Below are 21199 nucleotides of genomic sequence, written 5' to 3' on the forward strand. Positions count from 1 at the left end.
TAGCAGGTGCTAGATAAATATTTTCAATGTGAACATTGTCAGAAGTGACAGTATTAATATTTTATAATTTTATTAGTAAAGATTATATAGTCTGCTGAATCTAACTTCAAACTATGGAGATCCAAAATAAAATTATCAATTTCTCTTAGGAACTGAAGTTAAAAGATGAAGAATGTGAGAGGCTTTCAAAAGTGCGAGATCAACTTGGACAGGAATTGGAAGAACTCACAGCTAGTCTATTTGAGGTTGGTCTATTTACATCTTGGCCAACAGCAACATCTTGACTTTTATATATTGACAAAATTGTATTTTGAGGGAATCTTGAAAAAGATTTGCTTAGCTTCATGTATAATTTATAAGTCCTCTAAGCAAAAGAGAAATCTTTAAGCAGTGTAGAGTTTACAACTTAAGATGATGTGAAAAGAAATAAAAAACAACTATGGGCTGCCAGTATCAGATTATTTAAAAATGTATGTGTGCAAAAAAAGGAGGCAAATTTTAGTATTGATTTTTATTTTAACAGGTATTTACGGGCTACTTTAGATTAACTATATATGACTGTACAACTAAGGGGGCAAACTCTTTGAGATAGTCATCTTACATGGGATGATTTGAGAAATGTTACAAGGCACATCTACTTGTAAGAAGGCATACTTTTTATATCCAGCCCGCCACCAGGAAAAATTACCTAACTGGAGCAGTGTTTCTCCATAGGGGTGCCACTAACATTGTAGGACGTTTAGTGTCCTTGGTGTTTTAGTCAGGGTTCTCCAGAAAAACAGAGCCTATATACATACACATGTATAGAGAGATACAGAGAGGGAGAGAGAGGGACAGAGGCACTCATGATTATAGGGAGTTGGCTCTTGCTGTTATGGAGGCTGGCAAGTCCCAGGGAGCTGCAGTGGGAGTCAACAAACTGGAGGCCCAGGAGGGCTGATGGTGCACTTCCAATCCAACTTTGAAGGTCTGAGAACTGGGAAGAGCAAATGTTTCAGTTTGAGTCTGAAGGCAGAAAAAAAATCTCTTCCTTGAGGGAGGGTCACCCTTTTTTGTTCTATTCAGGCCATCAACTGATTGGATGAGGGTCACCCACATTCTAGAGGGCAGTCTACTTTACTCAGTCTACCAATGTAAATGTTATTCTTATCTAGAAACATTCAGGATAATGTTTGACTACATATTTGAGCATGCTGTGATTCAGTCAAGTTGACATACACAATTAACCATCATAATAGGCTTTGCTCAAAAAAGTGCTGGTAATACCCCCGGTCATTTTGACAGCATGCAAATACCACTGGGGGTAAGGTGAGGGTAGTACTTGCATGAGTAAGAACTGTTGCCGTATAGTGTCTCCTTTGGGTTAAGACCTTGAGTCTTTAGAAGTTCCTTAACAAAAACATTGTTGTGTTACTGGAATGGCTAATGCCATTATCATTTAACGATATATGTATGTTTTTTTCCTTAAGATTTGTTCTTAAAACTTTTATTATAATAAACTTGGTGGGGGGGGGAAATTCCATCACCTTTTGTTATTATTTATTCATAATCTATTTCACAGTCTCAGGTATGTATATATTCTTACCTAGTTGTAATTTAATATTTTGTGTTTTTCTAAATAACATTTTTAATGTTGCTGCACCATCACTAATTGTAATGATAGTCATAATCTACTAGGTGCCTGTTCCACAACTTTTATCATTACAAGTAACATTGCCCTGAATGTCTTTAGACATGTGGGGCTTTCCGTGCCTTCTCTGCTCCATACCCCTTTGCCTTCTTTTCTGTCTTTTTGGGGTCATTTTCTTTCATGAACATTTTAAAACTAATCTGTTTATTTATTTAGCTAGCTAGTCATCAGAGATGAGAGGAGAATAAATTCAAGGATAGGAAGAGTGGAAAGTTAAAGAGATAGAATAGAAGTTATGTGACTTGTTACATTTCTGAATAGAAGGTTATACAGAAACATAAGATTTTTCTTCCAGTATTGTCTGACTGGAAGAAAATTTTGTAGTGATATGGATATTAGGTAAGAAAGCAAATATATTAAGCTATTTATGTTAATTTTGATTTCCTGACTACTTGCATTTAATTTAGCTAGCCCGGCTTAGTTTCACCCATCTGCACATGTATGTATGTTCTGTTACATGAAATAGAAGGAGAAAAAAACAGAAAGAAACTTCTCCCTGTAAGTAGCGGGATGTGAAAGGCCAGAAATTCAGCTTGTGCAATTAGTGAAAAAGCATATCTAAAAAATATAGTTTGGAGTCTCTTAACTTTTTCTAACCCAATGGTGGCTGTTAGCATCGACACTGTGGCTACTTTCTGGAAAACAAAGTACATTGATTAAAGATGATTTTGGTAATGAAGAAAGTTGTATTCAAACCAATTATTTATGAATCGTGGAAAAAGTGCTCAAAGTTTTTCTTTGATCTTAATTGTGCCTTCATGATCTGTTTACCATTGTCTTATGAAAAGATACTTTTTTTGCACTTTATATGTGTGTGTGTGTGTGCATATCTTTTTAAGAATTAAAGATTATTCTGAATAAACTCAATATGCACAGTTTTGGTAAGCCTGACATGTATATTCAAATTAGGGGTCTATTGTCCTAATCTTCAATATAATTATACTTTGTATGTAACAAAGTTGAGTTTTAAAAGTATCAAATACTTAACAGACCTCAAAAGTTATGTTTTTCTTCTAGCGCCTCCAATTTTGAGATAATATAAAATAAAGTCAGTTGAAAGAATATAAAGCAGTCTACATCTCACATGGAGAAAAAAAGATAGTAGGCTTAAGAAGTTTATGTTTTATAAGCCAGTTTTAGTAAATGTTTATGATATGTCTAGTTTTCTCCCAACAATACTATGATGCGTATAGGGCAGATTATTATCATTTTATCTGGGAAGAAAAGTGAGGCAGAGAGGCTAATGAGCAATGCAGGCACTCATATTCATGATCCTAACTCTTGCTTTATCTACTGTGAAAATCATAAATGGCATTTCTGTTTGTGTCAAACCACGGAAAAGAAGTCATCACTGGGGCCTCTTATTTCTTCATTCCACACTCAAGTGATCAGTTAAGTCTTTTGATGCTACCTCCAGGACATAGAGCACATTGCCTTCCAAGCCACCATCATTTGTTAGCTAAACCAATAGATGCCAGACTTTTTGATCCTGTACCTGATCAGTACAAGAAAAATTTGAGCATGTTACCTCCATTATGGTGAAGATACCTAATATTTATTGAGAGTTCCCTATGTGCTAGGCACATATAGGTAGTGTTCTATATGAACATATATGTGTATTTATAAATTATACACACTTGCTAATGGACATACTAATGTGTTAACATACATTGTAAATACAAGTTTTAAAAGGTAAGACAATAAAAATGCTTAACATTTTTATTACAGTTCAAAAATATTCTCATTAAAACAGTTACACACACATGTTTTATATATACTTAGTGAGAGGAGTGTGATTGAATATGTTACTTTATTTTAGAAGATCTTGTTTTAACAGTTTATTATCCAGATGAAGGTCTGGTCTAAGTTCCATTTTCAAAAATCTAATACTGTTGATAACTCACACATCTATTGGTCTAATATAAGAAATACATCTTTCCCTATTTTAAATCATTATTTTGCCATTATAGATTTCATCGTGCAGAAATCGATAGAGTATACTTACACAAACCAAGATGTGGTAAAACCTAGATGGTACAGCCTATTACACACCTTGGCTATATGATATTGCTTATTGCTCCTGGGCTACAAACCTGTACAACATGTTACTATACTGAATACTGTAGGCACTTGTGACACAATGGTAAATATTTATGTATCTAAACATAGAAGAAGTAAAGTAAAAATAAATATGGTATAATTTTATGGGACTACTGTCAAATATGCAGTCCATTGTTCACTGAAATGTTATGTGGTGCATGACTATATATATGCACCCAACATCAGAGCACCTAAATTTATAAAACAAACTGACAGATCTGAAGGCTAATAGAGTAATACATTAATAGTAGGTGACTTCAATACCCCAGTCTCTCTAATGAGTAGATTATTCAGACAGAAAATTAATAAGGAAACAGCAGAACTGCATAACACTGTAGACCAAATGGATCTAACAGATATGTATGGAACTTTTAACACAACAGCAAAAGAATATACATTCCTCTCAGGTGCACATGAAACATTCTCCAGTATAGTTCATGTTAGGTCACAAAACAAGTCTCAAATTTAAGAAGATCAAAATCATTCTAAGAATCTTTTCCTCCCAAGACTAAACCAGGAAGAAGTTGAATCTCTGAATAGACCAATAACAGGAGCTGAAATTGTGGCAATAATCAATAGCTTACCAACCAAAAAAAGTCCAGGACCAGATGGGTTCACAGCCGAATTCTACCAGAGGTACAAGGATGAGCTGGTACCATTCCTTCTGAAACTATTCCAATCAATAGAAAAAGAGGGAATCCTCCCTAACTCATTTTATGAGGCCAGCATCATCCTGATACCAAAGCCTGGCAGAGACACAACAAAAAAAGAGAATTTTAGACCAATATCCTTGATGAACATTGATGCAAAAATCCTCAATAAAATACTGGCAAACAGAATCCAGCAGCACATCAAAAAGCTTATCCACCATGATCAAGTGGGCTTCATCCCTGGGATGCAAGGCTGGTTCAATATACGCAAATCAATAAATGTAATCCAGCATATAAACAGAACCAAAGACAAAAACCACATGATTATCTCAATAGATGCAGAAAAGGCCTTTGACAAAATTCAACAACCCTTCATATTAAAAACTCTCAATAAATTAGGAATTGATGGGACATATCTCAAAATAATCAGAGCTATTTATGACAAACCCACAGCCAATATCATACTGAATGGGCAAAAACTGGAAGCATTCCCTTTGAAAACTGGCACAAGACAGGGATGCCCTCTCTCACCACTTCTATTCAACATAGTGTTGGAAGTTCTGGCCAGGGCAATTAGGCAGGAGAAGGAAATCAAGGGTATTCAATTAGGAAAAGAGGAAGTCAAATTGTCCCTGTTTGCAGATGACATGATAGTATATCTAGAAAACCCCATTGTCTCAGCCCAAAATCTCCTTAAGCTGATAAGCAACTTCAGCAAAGTCTCAGGATACAAAATCAATGTGCAAAAATCACAGGCATTCTTATACATCAATAACAGACAGACAGAGAGCCAAATCATGAGTGAACTCCCATTCACAATTGCTTCAAAGAGAATAAAATACCTAGGAATCCAACTTACAAGGGATGTGAAAGACCTCTTCAAGGAGAACTACAAACCACTGCTCAAGGAAATAAAAGAGGATACAAACAAATGGAAGAACATTCCATGCTCATGGGTAGGAAGAATCAATATCATGAAAATGGCCATCCTTCCCAAGGTAATTTACAGATTCAATGCCATCCCCATCAAGCTACCAGTGACTTTCTTCACAGAATTGGAAAAAACTACTTTAAAGTTCATATGGAACCAAAAAAGAGCCCGCATCGCCAAGTCAATCCTAAGCCAAAAGAACAAAGCTGGAGGCATCACACTACCTGACTTCAAACTATACTACAAGGCTACAGTAACCAAAACAGCATGGTACTGATACCAAAACAGAGATATAGATCAATGGAACAGAACAGAGCCGTCAGAAATAATGCCACATATCTACAAGTATCTGATCTTTGACAAACCTGACAAAAACAAGAAATGGGGAAAGGATTCCCTATTTAATAAATGGTGCTGGGAAAACTGGCTAGCCATATGTAGAAAGCTGAAACTGGATCCCTTCCTTACACCTTATACAAAAATCAATTCAAGATGGATTAAAGACTTAAATGTTAGACCTGAAACCATAAAAACCCTAGAAGAAAACCTAGGCATTACCATTCAGGACATAGGCATGGGCAAGGACTTCATGTCTAAAACACCAAAAGCAATGGCAACAAAAGCCAAAATTGACAAATGGGATCTAATTAAACTCAAGAGCTTCTGCACAGCAAAAGAAACTACCATCAGAGTGAACAGGCAACCTACAAAATGGGAGAAAATTTTTGCAACCTACTCATCTGACAAAGGGCTAATATCCAGAATCTACAATGAACTCCAACAAATTTACAAGAAAAAAACAAACAACCCCATCAAAAAGTGGGCGAAGGACATGAACAGACACTTCTCAAAAGAAGACATTTATGCAGCCAAAAAACACATGAAAAAATGCTCACCATCACTGGCCATCAGAGAAATGCAAATCAAAACCACAATGAGATACCATCTCACACCAGTTAGAATGGCAATCATTAAAAAGTCAGGAAACAACAGGTGCTGGAGAGGATGTGGAGAAATAGGAACACTTTTACACTGTTGGTGGGATTGTAAACTAGTTCAACCCTTGTGGAAGTCAGTGTGGCGATTCCTCAGGGATCTAGAACTAGAAATTCCATTCGACCCAGCCATCCCATTACTGGGTATATACCCAAAGGACTATAAATCATGCTGCTATAAAGACACATGCACATGTATGTTTATTGCTGCATTATTCACAATAGCAAAGACTTGGAACCAACCCAAATGTCCAACAATGATAGACTGGATTAAGAAAATGTGGCACATATACACCATGGAATACTATGCAGCCATAAAAAATGATGAGTTCATGTCCTTTGTAGGGACATGGATGAAATTGGAAATCATCATTCTCAGTAAACTATCGCAAGAACAAAAAACCAAACACTGCATATTCTCACTCATAGGTGGGAATTGAACAATGAGAACACATGGACACAGGAAGGGGAACATCACACTCTGGGGACTGTTGTGGGGTGGGGGGAGGGGGGAGGGATAGCATTGAGAGATATACCTAATGCTAGATGACGAGTTGGTGGGTGCAGCGCACTAGCATGGCACATGTATACATATGTAACTTACCTGCAGATTGCGCACATGTACCATAAAACCTAAAGTATAATAATAATAATAATAATAATAAAAGATTAAAAAAATAAATAAATAAAATTAAAAAAAAAAGAATCTTTTCCACTCACAATGGAATTCAATTAGGAATTAATAATAGTAAGAAAACAGAAAAACTCAAATATGTGGAAACTAAACAATGATATCCTTTTGAATAACCTTTGAGTCAAAGAAAAAATCAAAAGGGAACTTGAAAAGTTTCTTGAGATGAATAAAACTGAAAACACAACGTACCAAAACTTAAGAGATGCAGAAAAAGCAGTACTAAGAGGGATAAAGGCTTACATTAAAAAAGAAGAACAATCTCAAACAACCTAACTTTATACCTCAAGGAGTTAGAAGGAGAACAAACTAAGTCCAAACTTAGCAGAGGGAAGGGAATAACAAAGATCAGAGTAGAAATAGAGAATAGGAAAATAATAGAAAATATTAAGAAAACCTGAGTTTGTTTCTTGAAAAAAATAAAAGCCCTTAGCTAGACAAACCAAGAAAAGAGAGGACTCAAATCAGAAATGAAAGAGGAGATATTACAGTGGATGCTTCAGAAATAAAAAAGATCATAAGTGACTTTTATGAACCACATGCCAATCAATTGGATAATCTAGAAGAAATAGATAAATTCCTAGAAACTGAATCAGTTTTCTGGAATCAAATTCCGGAAAATGGAATCAAGAAGTAGAAACAAAAAAGCCCAAGATTAGATGGCTTCGCAGGTAAATTCTACCAAACATTCAAAGAAGAATCAGTGCCAATTCTTTTTACACTCTTACAAAAATAGAAGAGGGAACACTTCCAAACTCATTTTATGAGGCCAATATCACTGATACCAAAGCCAGTAAATGTACCACAAGGAAAAAACTATAGGCCAATATTCTCAATGAACATAGGTGCAGAAGCCCTTAATAAAATGTTAGAAAATAAAATTCAGTAACATATTAAAAGGATTATACACTATGATCAAATGGGATTTGTCCCTGGGATGCAAGGATGCATCAACATAGGCAAATCAATCAGTGTGATAAACCACAGTAATAGAATGATATAATAATATACATTATAATCTTAATAGAAGCAGAAAAAGCATTTGACAAAATTCCACATTCATTTATGCTAAAACTCAACAAAATAGATGAAGGAACTTACTTTAAGACAATAAAGACCATATATGGAAAACCCATAGCTAACAATCATAATCAGTGGGGGAAATTGAAAGCTTTTCTTCTAAGATCTGGTATAAGACAAGGATGCCCACTCTTCACCATTTCTGTACAGCAAAGTTCTGGAATGTTAGAGCAATCAGTCAAGAAAAAGAAAAGGCAACCAAATTGGAAAGGAAGAAATAAAACAATCTCTGTGTGCAGATGACATGATCACAAATGTAGAAAATTCTAAAGATTCAACAACAAAAAAGTTAGAACTAATAAATGAATTTGATAGGGTTGCAGGATACAAAAATTAATGATGTTTCTATACATGGACAACCAGTTACCTGAAAAGGAATTTAAGAGAACAATCTCATGATTTCAGTGTCAAAAAGCATCAAAAAGAATAAAATACTCAGGAATAAACTTAACCAAAGAGGCAAAAAGACTTGTATACTGAAAATTATAATACAGTTAATGAAGGGAATTAAGACACAGATGGAAAGAGATTTGTTTTGTGTTCATTGGTTGGAAGAATTAATACTGTTAAAATGTCTATTCTACCCAAGTGATTTACAAATACAATGCAATCCCTATGAAAATCCCAATGGCATTTTTTACAGAAGTAGGAAATTCATATGGAACTACAAAAGATGTTAATAGCCAAAGTAATTTTTTTTTTTTTTGAGATGGAGTCTTGCTCTGTTGCCTAGGCTGGAGTGCAATGGTACGATCTCGGTTCACTGCAACCTCCACCTCCTGGGTTCTAGCTTTTCTCCTGCCTCAGCCTCCTGAGTAGCTGGGATTACAGGTGTGCACCACCATGCCCAGATAATTTTTGTATTTTTAGTAGAAACAGGTTTCACCATGTTGGCAAGATTGGTCTTGAACTCCTAACCTCAGGTGATCCACCTGCCTCAGCCTCCCAAAGTGCTGGGATTACAGGCGTGAGCCACCATGCCCAGCCCCAAAGTAATCTTGAGCAAGAAAAATAAAGCTGGATGCATCACACTTCCTGATTTCAAAGTACATGACAAAGTTACAGAAGTAAAAACAGTATGGCACTGATACAAAAACAGACATGGACCAATAGAAGAGAATAGAGAGTCCAGAAATGACACATTTATGGTTAGCTGACCCTCAACAAAGATGCTAAGGACACCTAGTGGGGAGTAGATAGTCTTATCAATAAATGCTGCTGAGAAAATTGGATATCCATATGCAAATAAATGAAATTAGACCCTGATCTCACACCATAAAGAAAAATCAATTCAAATGGATTAAAGACTTACACGTAAGACCTGAAACTGTAAAACTCAGAAGAAACAAGGAAAAAGCTTCTTGACATTGGTCTGGGCAGTGATTTTTTTGGATGTGACACCAAAAGCACAGGCAGCAAAAACAAAATGGACAAGTGGGAGTGCATCAAACTAAAAAGCTCTGCCCAGCAAAAAACAGTCAACAAAATGAAAAAGCATCATACTGAATGGGAAAACATTTGCAAACCATGTATCTGATAAGGAGTTAATATCCGAAGTATATAAGGCATGCAGTAGCAAAAAAACAACCCAATTAAAAGACGGGCTAGGGGCCTAAATAGACATTTCTCCTAAGAAGACATACAAATGGCCAACCAGTATATGATAAGGTACCCAGCATCAGTAATCATCAGGTAAATGCCAGTCACTCCGCAATGAGAGCACCCCACACTGGTTAGAATGGCTATTATCAAAATACAAAAGATAGTAAATGTTGCAAGGATGTGGAGAAAAGGAACTTGTCTACTATTGGTGGGAATGTAAATTGGTACAGCCATTATGGAAAACAGTATGAAAGTTTCTCCTCAAAAAAATAAAGCTACTACATGATCCAGCAATCCCACTTCCAGATATATATCCAAAAGAAAATCGCTATCCTGATGAGTTATCTGTACTTCCATGTTCATTGCAGCATTATTCACAGTAGCAAAGTTATGGAAACAAGTTAGATGTCTGTTGATGAATGGATAAAGAAAATGTGGGGGGTATGTGTGTGTATATGAATACTACTCAGTCTTAAAAGAAAATGGAAATCCTGCCTTTTGCAACAACATGAGTGAACCTGGAGGACATTTGCTAAGTGAAATAAGACACAGAAAGACAAATGCTACATTATCTCACTTATATGTGGAATCTAAAATAGTCGAGCTCATAGAAGCACAGAGTAGATTGGTGGTTGTCAGGGGCTGGGAAGTGGGAGAAATGGGAGGTGTTGGTCATTGGTACAAAGTGTCAGTTATGCAGGATAGATAAATTCTGAAGACCCAATGTACAGCATGACTATATGGTATGCTACAAATTTGCTAAGAAGGTAGATCTTGTGTGCTCACACCTCCCCCCCAAAAAAAAGGTAACTGAGAGGTGCTGGATATGCTAAAAGAAAAACAAAATGATATGTATGTTTCAGTGTTCATAAATATTTATTAAAACAGCCACGCTAATCTGTGTATTGTCTATGGCTGCTTTCACATTGCAACAGCAGAGCTAAGGAGTTGCAGCTGAGGCTGTATATGTATACGTAGTGTTTGACTCTTTACAGAAAAAGTTTACCGACTCCTGGTATAGGTGATACTTATATCATTTTCAGCTTTGGAAGGACAGTGTGATGGAAAATTTTCAAACTTTTTTTGAGTCTACCTTTTGATGTTTTTTGTCAATTTTTAAAAAATTCTGTAAAAATTCTGCATGTCATCTTTTTAGCAACTGATCCTGCCCCAGTCTAGTGCTCCTTTCCTTTTGGGGCTCCAGTTACATGTATGTTATACCTTTTCACTGTAACCCTTATGTCTGTAGTGGAAAAGTCACCTAAAATTTCACATCACTTCTAAGCTTTTACTTCACTATTTTGTTAGTTCTCAAATACCTTCAAACACATTTTAAAAACAAACAAAAAACTTATCTAGCTTTTCTAATCGTTCTCCATTGGAGGTTTGGTCCAAATTGCATAATCCACTATTAATGAAAGCAGAGTCCATTTCCAAAAATTTAGTCAACTATTCTTTCCATAGTATGAATTAATTTTGCATTTAAAGTTAAAATGTTACTTATCTTGAAGGGTCAGATTAGCTGTGTTTATTATTTTTAAAACATCGCCAAATAGTCTTGTGTTGACAGCCACTTGTCCCAGAAAAATTCAGCAAATCTGAAACATTTGTTATTTTTAAAAGGAGAATATTTAGCTCATTAAATTTGACAGCTCTTAAGGACTTTGCCAAGATAGCCAGAATAATAGTGCATGGAATATCTTCATGGCTAATGTCATTTTGCTATAAATCATTGATAGTAAAGATTCTCCTATTTAATATAAGCTGCAAATTCACATTCATGGGCACACACAAACTGCAATTGTTACAATACTGTAAAAGCAAATGAACAAATGGGAAACAAACAGTCAAACTCTGATGTAAAGAACTTCCACCTTTCCATTCTACCACTGTGCATTTTGACAGACCTAGTGGGGGTGCCATTGTCAAACTATTCATTAAATAACTTTGAAGCTCATTTCCTTCCTTCCTCTGATAAATTGTAAACTGAAGTTCTAAAACATAAGTTCTTAAATCTCAGGGCACTCTCTCAAGCACCCTATATACACTTCCAGTCCATTCTTAATCCGTTACAGGGATTATTCTATACAAGGGCATAATCTTTTAAAAATAAAATTATCACGTCTTCCTTAAAAAAACTGTAAGGCTTCATATTGCATTTAGAATAAAACCCGCAATTCTTATTCTGTTACTTTATTTGATTAATACATATAATCAGAATGTAAGCTCCTTAAGAGCAGGGACTTTGTCCTTTCCCAGTATGTAATCAGCATCTGGAGTACTTCACAAGGAGATGACATGAGTAAATGTCTCATGAATAAACATTATATGAATAAAAAGGAATTAAATACCTAGAGTTTCATATTTGTGGTACTAGAAGATTAAAACTCTTAAAGGGTAAACTGATTTGCCTTTTTAGGTTGCTCTGCACAAAATTGTCACATAATAAAATTTTGTGAATGTTTTTATTGAAAGCTCTAAGGCTTCTTAGCTGTCATTACTATAAACTGCAACATTATTGGTGTGTTAATGTTTTTACTTGTCCCTCCTGTATGTCTTTGCTATGACTAATAAGAACATATATAGTGACCACATTATAAAAAGCTGACTGCAAAGGAGTTGGCTTTGACATGTTGGTTATTGTTTGCCTTCGTCACGTTCACAGTCCTTACGCAAGCATTTATCAGGATGATTGATCTCAACTTGGCTGCCTCAGTGGTAATAGGTCCTAAAAGAAGGCACCTATTCCTAATGTCTCATAGTTTGTCTCTCTGTTGTCAACTGCTGCTTCCATAGTTGACATCGAATACTTATTTTCAGGCTAACTTTTGGTGGTATATCTTTGCTTCAATCGTAAACATTTGGCAAGAGCTTTTTGAAAACAAATGCTACTTTGTTTCTAAAATTTGAGATGTTAACTTTTTCAGGAAGCTCATAAAATGGTGAGAGAAGCAAATATCAAGCAGGCAACAGCAGAAAAACAGCTAAAAGAAGCACAAGGAAAAGTGAGTTTTTGTAGCCCTTAATAGTATAAAATAAATTAGTGATAACTGTTTTAAAGATACCTTAACATGTGTTGGATTTTGTTCTTAATGGTATAAAATAAATAAGTGATAACTGTTTTAAAGATACCTTAACATGTGTTGGATTTCTGATCGTAAAGCAGTGCTTATTTTCAATTTGGAAACTACAGAAAAATAGAAGAAAATAGCTACTATGTAGGTATAATTAATAGTAAACATTTGGTGTCCATTTATATGAGAACCAAATGATTTAAAGCCTTGCAAATCACATGAATTATCCAAAGGATTATAGAATCACATTTTAATGTTAATACTTAGTTTTTAAATTCACTGAGAAAAGCCACCTAAATGTTATTAGATTTTACTGTTTTAGGAGTGAACTTCTACAACTAATCATAAGCTATTATATTTTGAAGATTTTGAAAATTCACATAAATGTTAGATATTTTGGTAATTTTCACAGTTTCATTTGACGTTGTTAATAATAGATGAATCCAAACCATATGGAAACATCAAAAAACTTGATTTTAGTTTCTTTTTATTACTCCACAGGAAATACAAATTAAACTTACTTTTCATCTTTGGTAGTGTTTTGACCAGATTGCTAATATTTAGCTGCATGTCATGAAACGTATTTAACGTATGTGACTATGTTGATTTCTTTCCAAGATTGATGTACTTCAAGCTGAAGTAGCTGCATTGAAGACACTTGTATTGTCCAGTTCTCCAACATCACCTACGCAGGAGCCTTTGCCAGGTGGAAAGACACCTTTTAAAAAGGGGCATACAAGAAATAAAAGCACAAGCAGTGCTATGAGTGGCAGTCATCAGGACTTCAGTGTGATACAGCCAATTGTAAAAGACTGCAAAGAGGTAACTCGTCAAGGACTGTCCCCTCTGACTCTGTTGATACTTGTTAATTCTCATCACTGAGGTGTCAGTTATCATTTTTGCCAGCAAAAATTTTAGTACAAAATATGCAGTATTAAGATGGGGGAGGCTTTGTCTAGAGCTGGCTGCTTTCAGGGATTCTTCAGTTCCGTTTTCTACCCGGCTGACCTTGGAGTACCTGCTGGAAACTTGGTAAGTTTCTTAATCTCAGTATTTCATTAAGGGAGGAAACTGTCATGTGTTGTCTAGAGGAGAGTGGGTGGCTTTAATGATCTGGCTAGTCAAAATTTATTGCTAGAGTGCGCTTACAAAGTATGGTTATAAGAAATATGTGAAAATAAGATGATTTTCTTAAAGATCAATACATTGCTTTTATTTAAATTCAGAGAGAAAGAATTTTATGTCAGCAAGGGAGTCCTAGAGTTAATTTAGATAATTAAGCAACAAAAAATAGAAATAATGGTAGCCTTACAATGACATAAGGCTGGAAGACATTTTGCTAAGTGAAATTTCAAGTTATAGTAGAACAATTAGTGTCATTTTTGATCCCAAATTAGGTTTCACAGTTCAGCCAGTCTGTTATTCAGACACTTACAACTATGTAAGGCTACCATTATCATGTATCTGTAACAATTAAAAATTTAAAAACGAAATAATGGGCCGGGCTTGGTGGCTCATGCCTGTAATCTCAGCACTTTGGGAGGCCAAGGCCGGAGGATCACCTGAGGTTGGGAGTTCGAGAGCAGCCTGACCAACATGGAGAAAGCCCATCTGTACTAAAAATACAAAATTAGCTGGGCGTGGTGGCTCATGCCTATAATCCCAGCTACTCGGGAGGCTGAGGCAGGAGAATCCCTTGAACTTGGGAGGCGGAGGTTGCGGTGAGCTGAGATCACGCCATCACACTCCAGCCTGGGCAACAAGAATGAAACTGTCTCAAAATAATAATAATAATAATAGTCTTATTTTAAAAGATATGTTATAAAGATAACTGAAATAATATATAAATATTTTGAGCTGTTTAGAGTAAAAATTTTTAATCATTGTATACTGTGAGAATTCATTTCTAAGAGGATTGATCAATAATTTATGAAGCTTTCCCATTTCTTCTTAGAAGCCATCTTTTACATTGTTAAATTCAAGTCCATCATTAATCTTGAAGAAATGTGTGTGCTTGTTAAATTTTTGTATGGAAGCCAGGAGTTTATTAAATGGAATAACCAATGTTGTTAACCTGTTTTAATTGAATTGCATTTTGACGAATTATCAATAAAAAAGATGCTGGTAAGAGAGAAGTTCAATACTTGGTTAAATCTGAATGTAACCAAATCCAAAATTCACATTGGTTTCTGTTAAATATTTAAGAAACTTCTTCGTCCTAACTTTAATTCTAATTCTTTGGAATTTAAATAGCAATTTTAATTGCCTGGTACAACTTGTATTTTTGGTGTTTCTTACTCAGTATGTGTAAGTAATTATGTACTTCCCCCCCATTTACACTAACAAAATTATAAGTGTCTTCTCCTGGAACATGGTAAAGGTTCGTTTTTAGTTTTTGAAATCTCTTAAAATGTGCGTAGGCAGCATATAACTTCAAAATAATAACCTTTGCTTTTCAGGTACGTGTTATATTCTGATGTTTCATGAAAAACTTGTCAAAAAGTCTAACTAGGCAAAGGAATTACATAAATTTGACCTGTGTAAGTCTTAGAAAAATATGTAACAATCTGGAAGAAAATGAAGCATGACCATGTTTTTGTAGAAAATATGATGGGGCACTCAGTTATGACATTAGCAACATGTCTTCTGTAAACATTTAAAATACACATGCATGCGTGCAGACATACATGCCCAGTGCAAGGCTTTGGGATCAAGCCACTTAGATTTGAATTCAGACTTTACTGCTTTCTTGCTATGCAATCTCGGGCAAGTTACAAATGGCGATCATAATATCTGTCTTGCACAGTTGTGAGGATTAAATGTTTGTAAAGTGCTTACGGTGGTTCCTGGCAGAGTCAGCTCTTAATAAATGGTTTAAATTACAGCCTTTAAACTAGAATCTTTCCTTAGAATACCACTTACCTGCTTTGGGGTTTGTGTCCTTTTTCTTTTCTTTCTTTTTTTTTGATAAATTTGCATCTTTCTTGAGAAAGAGTAACAGACTTATGTCATTATTGTGTGCTCATATAAATCAATATATATTGGGAACAAATACATTTGAGAAGTTAATATTAAACAGACTGTTAAATTGGAGATGTGACATCTCTTATCAGAGCCAGGAGGTAAGTGAATTAGGAACAAAGATTAAAGAGTCTTATTTAGAAGATAAATGGAATTGAGGAAGTGTCCTTTTTCTCAGTAACTTTACAAAGAAAATGCATTTGAAAATGTAAGTATTGCTTATATGCTAATATTATTTATCCTGTTGCTTTTGCTTTGATTCAAGGAATTTATGAATTGGGCTGAAAAAAATTCACATGGAGATTGCCCTTATACACCTTAAAAGGAAGTCTGTAGGAAGGCTTGGCTACACTTAGCTCTATGTTACATTTTTGTAGACTACTTGCACATCTGATTGAGCTATCCTAGAGGCAGTCTGTAGCTGTAGTCAGTGCATCATTTATGGTGTATCCAGTGCTTCTGGACAGGAGCAGCTTAGAGCTGTAGGATGGGAGAGACTAATCTAGTTTGGGTAGCTGATGTCAGTGCAACTTTGTATTCCGACAGATGCTATTGAGCTGGACTGAGGGAATCTGAGAATCTGTAGGGAAAAATATTTGGGGAAAATTTATTAGGGAGGTGAGAAAGAGAGGGACAGCTGGAGGAGTGAATAGGAAGGCAGGTGCCAACAGTGGATTATTATTGATGCCTAAGATGGTAGTTACTGGATGCCAAAAATATGTCAAGAATATCTAAATAAATGTTGTATTTTAAGGTAGTTTAGAAGGCTTTACGTGTTCTTTTTTTAAAATCCTGTTGCTTATGCAATAACATTTTGACAATTCTTTTTGGAATGCCTTCAAGTTATAGTAGATAAAAAATTAGTGTCATTTTTGATCCCAAACTAGGTTTCACAGTTCAGCCAGTCTCAGTTTATTCAGACACTATAATTAATTAGGTTCCAAATTACCTTTTTATTGTTTTCAGAAAAGACTTGTCATCATTTATTATATTCTGAATAGTGTGCCACCTGTGTCTTAAGAGGAACTCCAGCATTTTTGGTGGGGATAGGAGAAGGAGCTCAGGGTGAGGATAATAGTAGCGTTATTGAACATGGTAGTGGATGATGCTTGGAAAAAGGCTAATTGGTTATTTGAGAGTCGTTTTTTAAAAAGGAAAACTGCTACCAGGTATTATGTAACTAATCAAGAGTGGTTCAATTTATTATTTTAAATGAAGAGCATTTTTTCAGTGATGTTTAAATTAGTTTTGGTTTTGTAAAGCGGTTTTTATGTTTATACTTTTTAAAACATGTTTTTGTGTTTTCCTTTGGTTTGTCTGTTAGGCTGACTTATCCTTGTATAATGAGTTCCGATTGTGGAAGGATGAGCCCACAATGGACAGGACGTGTCCTTTCTTAGACAAAATCTACCAGGAAGATATCTTTCCATGTTTAACATTCTCAAAAAGCGAGGTAATTTTTTTTTCATTTTAGTAGGAATTCATTATAGTTGTTTCTGTACTTCTTTTAAACTAAATCATATTACATATTTTAATATCTCTTACATAAATAAGTTATTATAAAATGTCATGTTTTACCATTTTTGCCATTCCGTACTAGAATCATGATAATTTCTTGGCATTCAGTTACTGAACATCTTTTCTTATATGAGCAGAGGATCATTCACACTCAAATGTGTACTGCATTGGTGTCAGGTATTAAGTAGGTATGGGGGATAGGACTTATTTCTTGATTTGCAGTCCAAGGTTCAGTGTAAGGGAAGTTCTCTACACACTCTGTTAAAGACATTTGTTGTGTCTATCTGTACATGATTTAAAAATCTTATTTTTTTATCTTTAAAACAGGAAAAGTAATGCCTTCTTTGCCTGTGCCACAGGATTGTTAAAAGGATAAAATGAAGTGGATTAAGTAGATGCAAAAACCTTAGAAAAATAAGGCAGTATAAAAATTTAAAGCTATAATTTTAATTTGTTCTTACATGTGAAAGGTTTGTCTACAAATATCCTGTCAATTAAAGTATAAGAAATTTAATCCTAAGAGTTTTATGTTAAGTCTTTCAAGCATTTAATTATGACGTTACTTATCAGGAGAAGTTAAGGTGAACATTTTTGACACTTTTGATATGAATATGTCTTGTTCATTGTGGCTCTGTATCTGGTTTCAGGTAGGCCATTCAGTATTAGTAACCTTGCCAGACTAAAGAGGTTTTCCTGTTTCATCTGGTGTCAGTTGCTACCATCTTCATCTGGGCATTTAATATTTGATAATTCAGCTAATTCTTTTGTAGACTCACTCTTGTGCACATAAATACAAATTCAGAAAATATGCAGCTAATTAATATATATTGCTGTGGTATAAATGACCAATGTTTAAAAATATTGTATATATTTAGCAGAATAAAGCTTTAGGATATTCATTTTGAAGAGGCATTAACTGTGGATATTAATCGTGGGTAAGGAGTGAACAGAGACTGGAATTAATGCCTTTAATCCTCGTCCAGATAATGAGGAAAGTTATTTTACCATAAGTGAATTGCCTTTCATAACAGTGTTTGGATTATAAAATAAACGAAAATTATCTGATTTCTTCCTTTTTCATTTGCTAAAGCCAAGCTAGTGGAACTTGGGAGAAGAATAATTTATAAAATTAGTCTACTGTAGAATACAATTTTGATATTTTTCTGCCAGTATAGCATCTAGTACTTTTTCTTTTTTTTTTAAGTTGGCTTCAGCTGTTCTGGAGGCTGTGGAAAACAATACTCTAAGCATTGAACCAGTGGGATTACTACCTATCCGGTTTGTGAAAGCTTCTGCAGTTGAATGCGGAGGACCAAAGTAGGTTTTTACGTGCATGAACTGTGAAAGTGACTGAGTTTTTGAAATGTTATGGGTTGCAGTTATTTAGTTTTTCTGGTTTTAAATGTAGTTATATTTCCCTCAGGTTTCTCTTAATCGTCTGTGTAGCCCAAAGACAAATTCCTGAGACAGTGTGGAATATAATATTTCAGATTTAGCATTAAAGGAGAGCCCTTTTAATTATAGGTTGGTGCAAAAGTAATGGCACTTGTCGCCATTGAAAGTAATGGCGACAAGCACGATTACTTTTGCACCAACCCAATACAATAATATACATATATGATAGAGATCCAGGTAAACTAGAGGTAGAAACCTGAGTTTTGTTTTTGTTTTTAACCTCGTATTGTGACCTATTAGTGGATTGTGAAATCAGTTTAGTGGGTCATAAGCAGAATTTTTTTTTTATTACATGGATTTGTATAGCCATGTGTCCTGGGTTTCTGTATAAAATACTTCTCTCTCAGGGTGACCATCAAAAATAGTTTGGGAAGGTACTGAGCTAGACTAAGTCTTATCGATCATGAAAATTGTGTACCAAAAAGACTTGATGAGATCTGTCTTTTCATATTGTGTTTATAAAGGATTCTCACTTTAATAAATACTCAGTTTTGTCTTTCATATGTGAGTCTTACTTGAGAATTACAAATCTTCAGAGGTAAGACTCCCGCATTTCATAGCAGGGCAGACTTGTTTTCCATCCAGTACTATAAGGAGGAATGACTGAAACCAACAGTGCTTAAAACATCTGGCAAAGGTGAAAGGTTTTGCCTAAAACCATGGCATAATTGTGTCTTGGCTTCTGTTTAAAAAATGACTTGGAAAGCTTTTGAGAAAGATGCTTATTAAGTGCTTAGAGCCAGATCAATACAGGGGACTGGAAAGCCTGAGAGAGCTCATGGAAAGCATAACTGACTGCTGTCAGGGTTATTTTGAAGCCAGAAGAAGAAAAGACTGGTTGAGATGAACTAATAGGTCTGTGTTAAAGCTGTTGTAGGAATTGTGTGCTTCTTTCTATTCCCTGTTATGCATGTTACGGTTTCAGCAAGATTACAGAATGTTGTTATTTAGGTGACCATTTGTTGGAGGGTTCCTAGTCATATGTTTGCTCTGTGAGCCACACGTCCACCTCGCTCCCTCAAGCCGCACTTGTAGCACGGTGGCTTCTGAATTTTAGAGAAAGAATTTACATTCTTAAATTCTACAAATACCCAAGTATTTTTATTCTGATCCTTCCACCCCAAATATGGAGAGTTAAATTTAATCATAGCAGTTTTCTTATTTTTAAGGTCTGTGTCATGCCTCATTTTAAATATAGCATATAACTGTTTTTATTGTAGAATTTAAAATTTGTGCTTGCATTATATATCACACATATATGTGCAGATATCATCAAATGATAACAAATGGGGATATCAAATTAAAGTGGGTTTATAGTATCTTTAGTAAAATAATTATAGTTTAGATTTAGAGAACAGTTTACAAAGTTTAAGCATATTGTGCTTGTGGGAATGGGGCCAGAAACCAAGGTGATGCATATCATATGGAAAAAACTAAAGGAAGATATTATCTTCCTTTATGAAATGTGAAGTGTGGCTCTGGCCGTGGCTCTTGTGAGCTAGAGTGTGAAGATAATGACTAAGTGAGTGGCACAGCACTGTAGGAATTTTGAGGAAGACAAGATCATTCAAACTATGATTAGGTACTCTTGAAGGGAGGGAGATTTGGTTTAGGTTTTTTTTTAATTTTTTTATTATTATTATTATACTTTAAGTTTTAGGGTACATGTGCACAACATGCAGGTTTGTTACATATGTATACATGTGCCATGTTGGTGTGCTGCACCCCTTAACTCGTCATTTAGCATTAGATATATCTCCTAATGCTATCCCTCCCCCCACCCCACAACAGGCCCCAGTGTGTGATGTTCCCCTTCCTGTGTCCATGTGTTCTCATTGTTCAATTCCCACCTATGAGTGAGAATGTGCGGTGTTTGGTTTTTTTGTCCTTGCGATAGTTTGCTGAGAATGATGGTTTCCAGCTTCATCCATGTCCCTACAAAGGACATGAACTCATCGTTTTTTATGGCTGCATGGTATTCCATGGTGTATATGTGCCACATTTTCTTAATCCAGTCTATCACTGTTGGACATTTGGGTTGGTTCCAAGTCTTTGCTATTGTGAATAGTGCCACAATAAACATACATGTGCATGTGTCTTTATAGCAGCATGATTTATAATCCTTTGGGTATATACCCAGTAGTGGGATGGCTGGGTCAAATGGTATTTCTAGTTCTAGACACCTGAGGAATCGCCACACTGACTTCCACAATGGTTAAAGTAGTTTACAGTCCCACCAACAGTGTAAAAGTGTTCCTATTTCTCCACATCCTCTCCAGCACCTGTTGTTTCCTGACTTTTTAATGATTGCCATTCTAACTGGTGTGAGATGGTATCTCATTGTGGTTTTGATTTGCATTTCTCTGATGGCCAGTGATGATGAGAATTTTTT

At 35.2% G+C, this 21199-nt stretch overlaps 1 protein-coding gene across 3 annotated transcripts in view; it reads left to right on the forward strand.

Annotated features, from left to right (window-relative positions):
- The window catches only part of RAB3IP (RAB3A interacting protein), a 69060-nt gene that overhangs the window by 37844 nt on the left and 10017 nt on the right, over positions 1 to 21199 (forward strand). For all 3 annotated transcript variants that reach the window (NM_001135415.1, NM_001131126.2, XM_054526233.1), the window contains 5 exon segments: positions 150 to 245; positions 12667 to 12744; positions 13432 to 13635; positions 17159 to 17287; positions 18557 to 18669. In NM_001135415.1, coding sequence (NP_001128887.1) covers positions 150 to 245; positions 12667 to 12744; positions 13432 to 13635; positions 17159 to 17287; positions 18557 to 18669 — 620 coding nt within the window.

The sequence above is a fragment of the Pongo abelii genome, chromosome 10 (assembly GCF_028885655.2).
Source record: "Pongo abelii isolate AG06213 chromosome 10, NHGRI_mPonAbe1-v2.0_pri, whole genome shotgun sequence".
NCBI lineage: Eukaryota > Metazoa > Chordata > Mammalia > Primates > Hominidae > Pongo > Pongo abelii.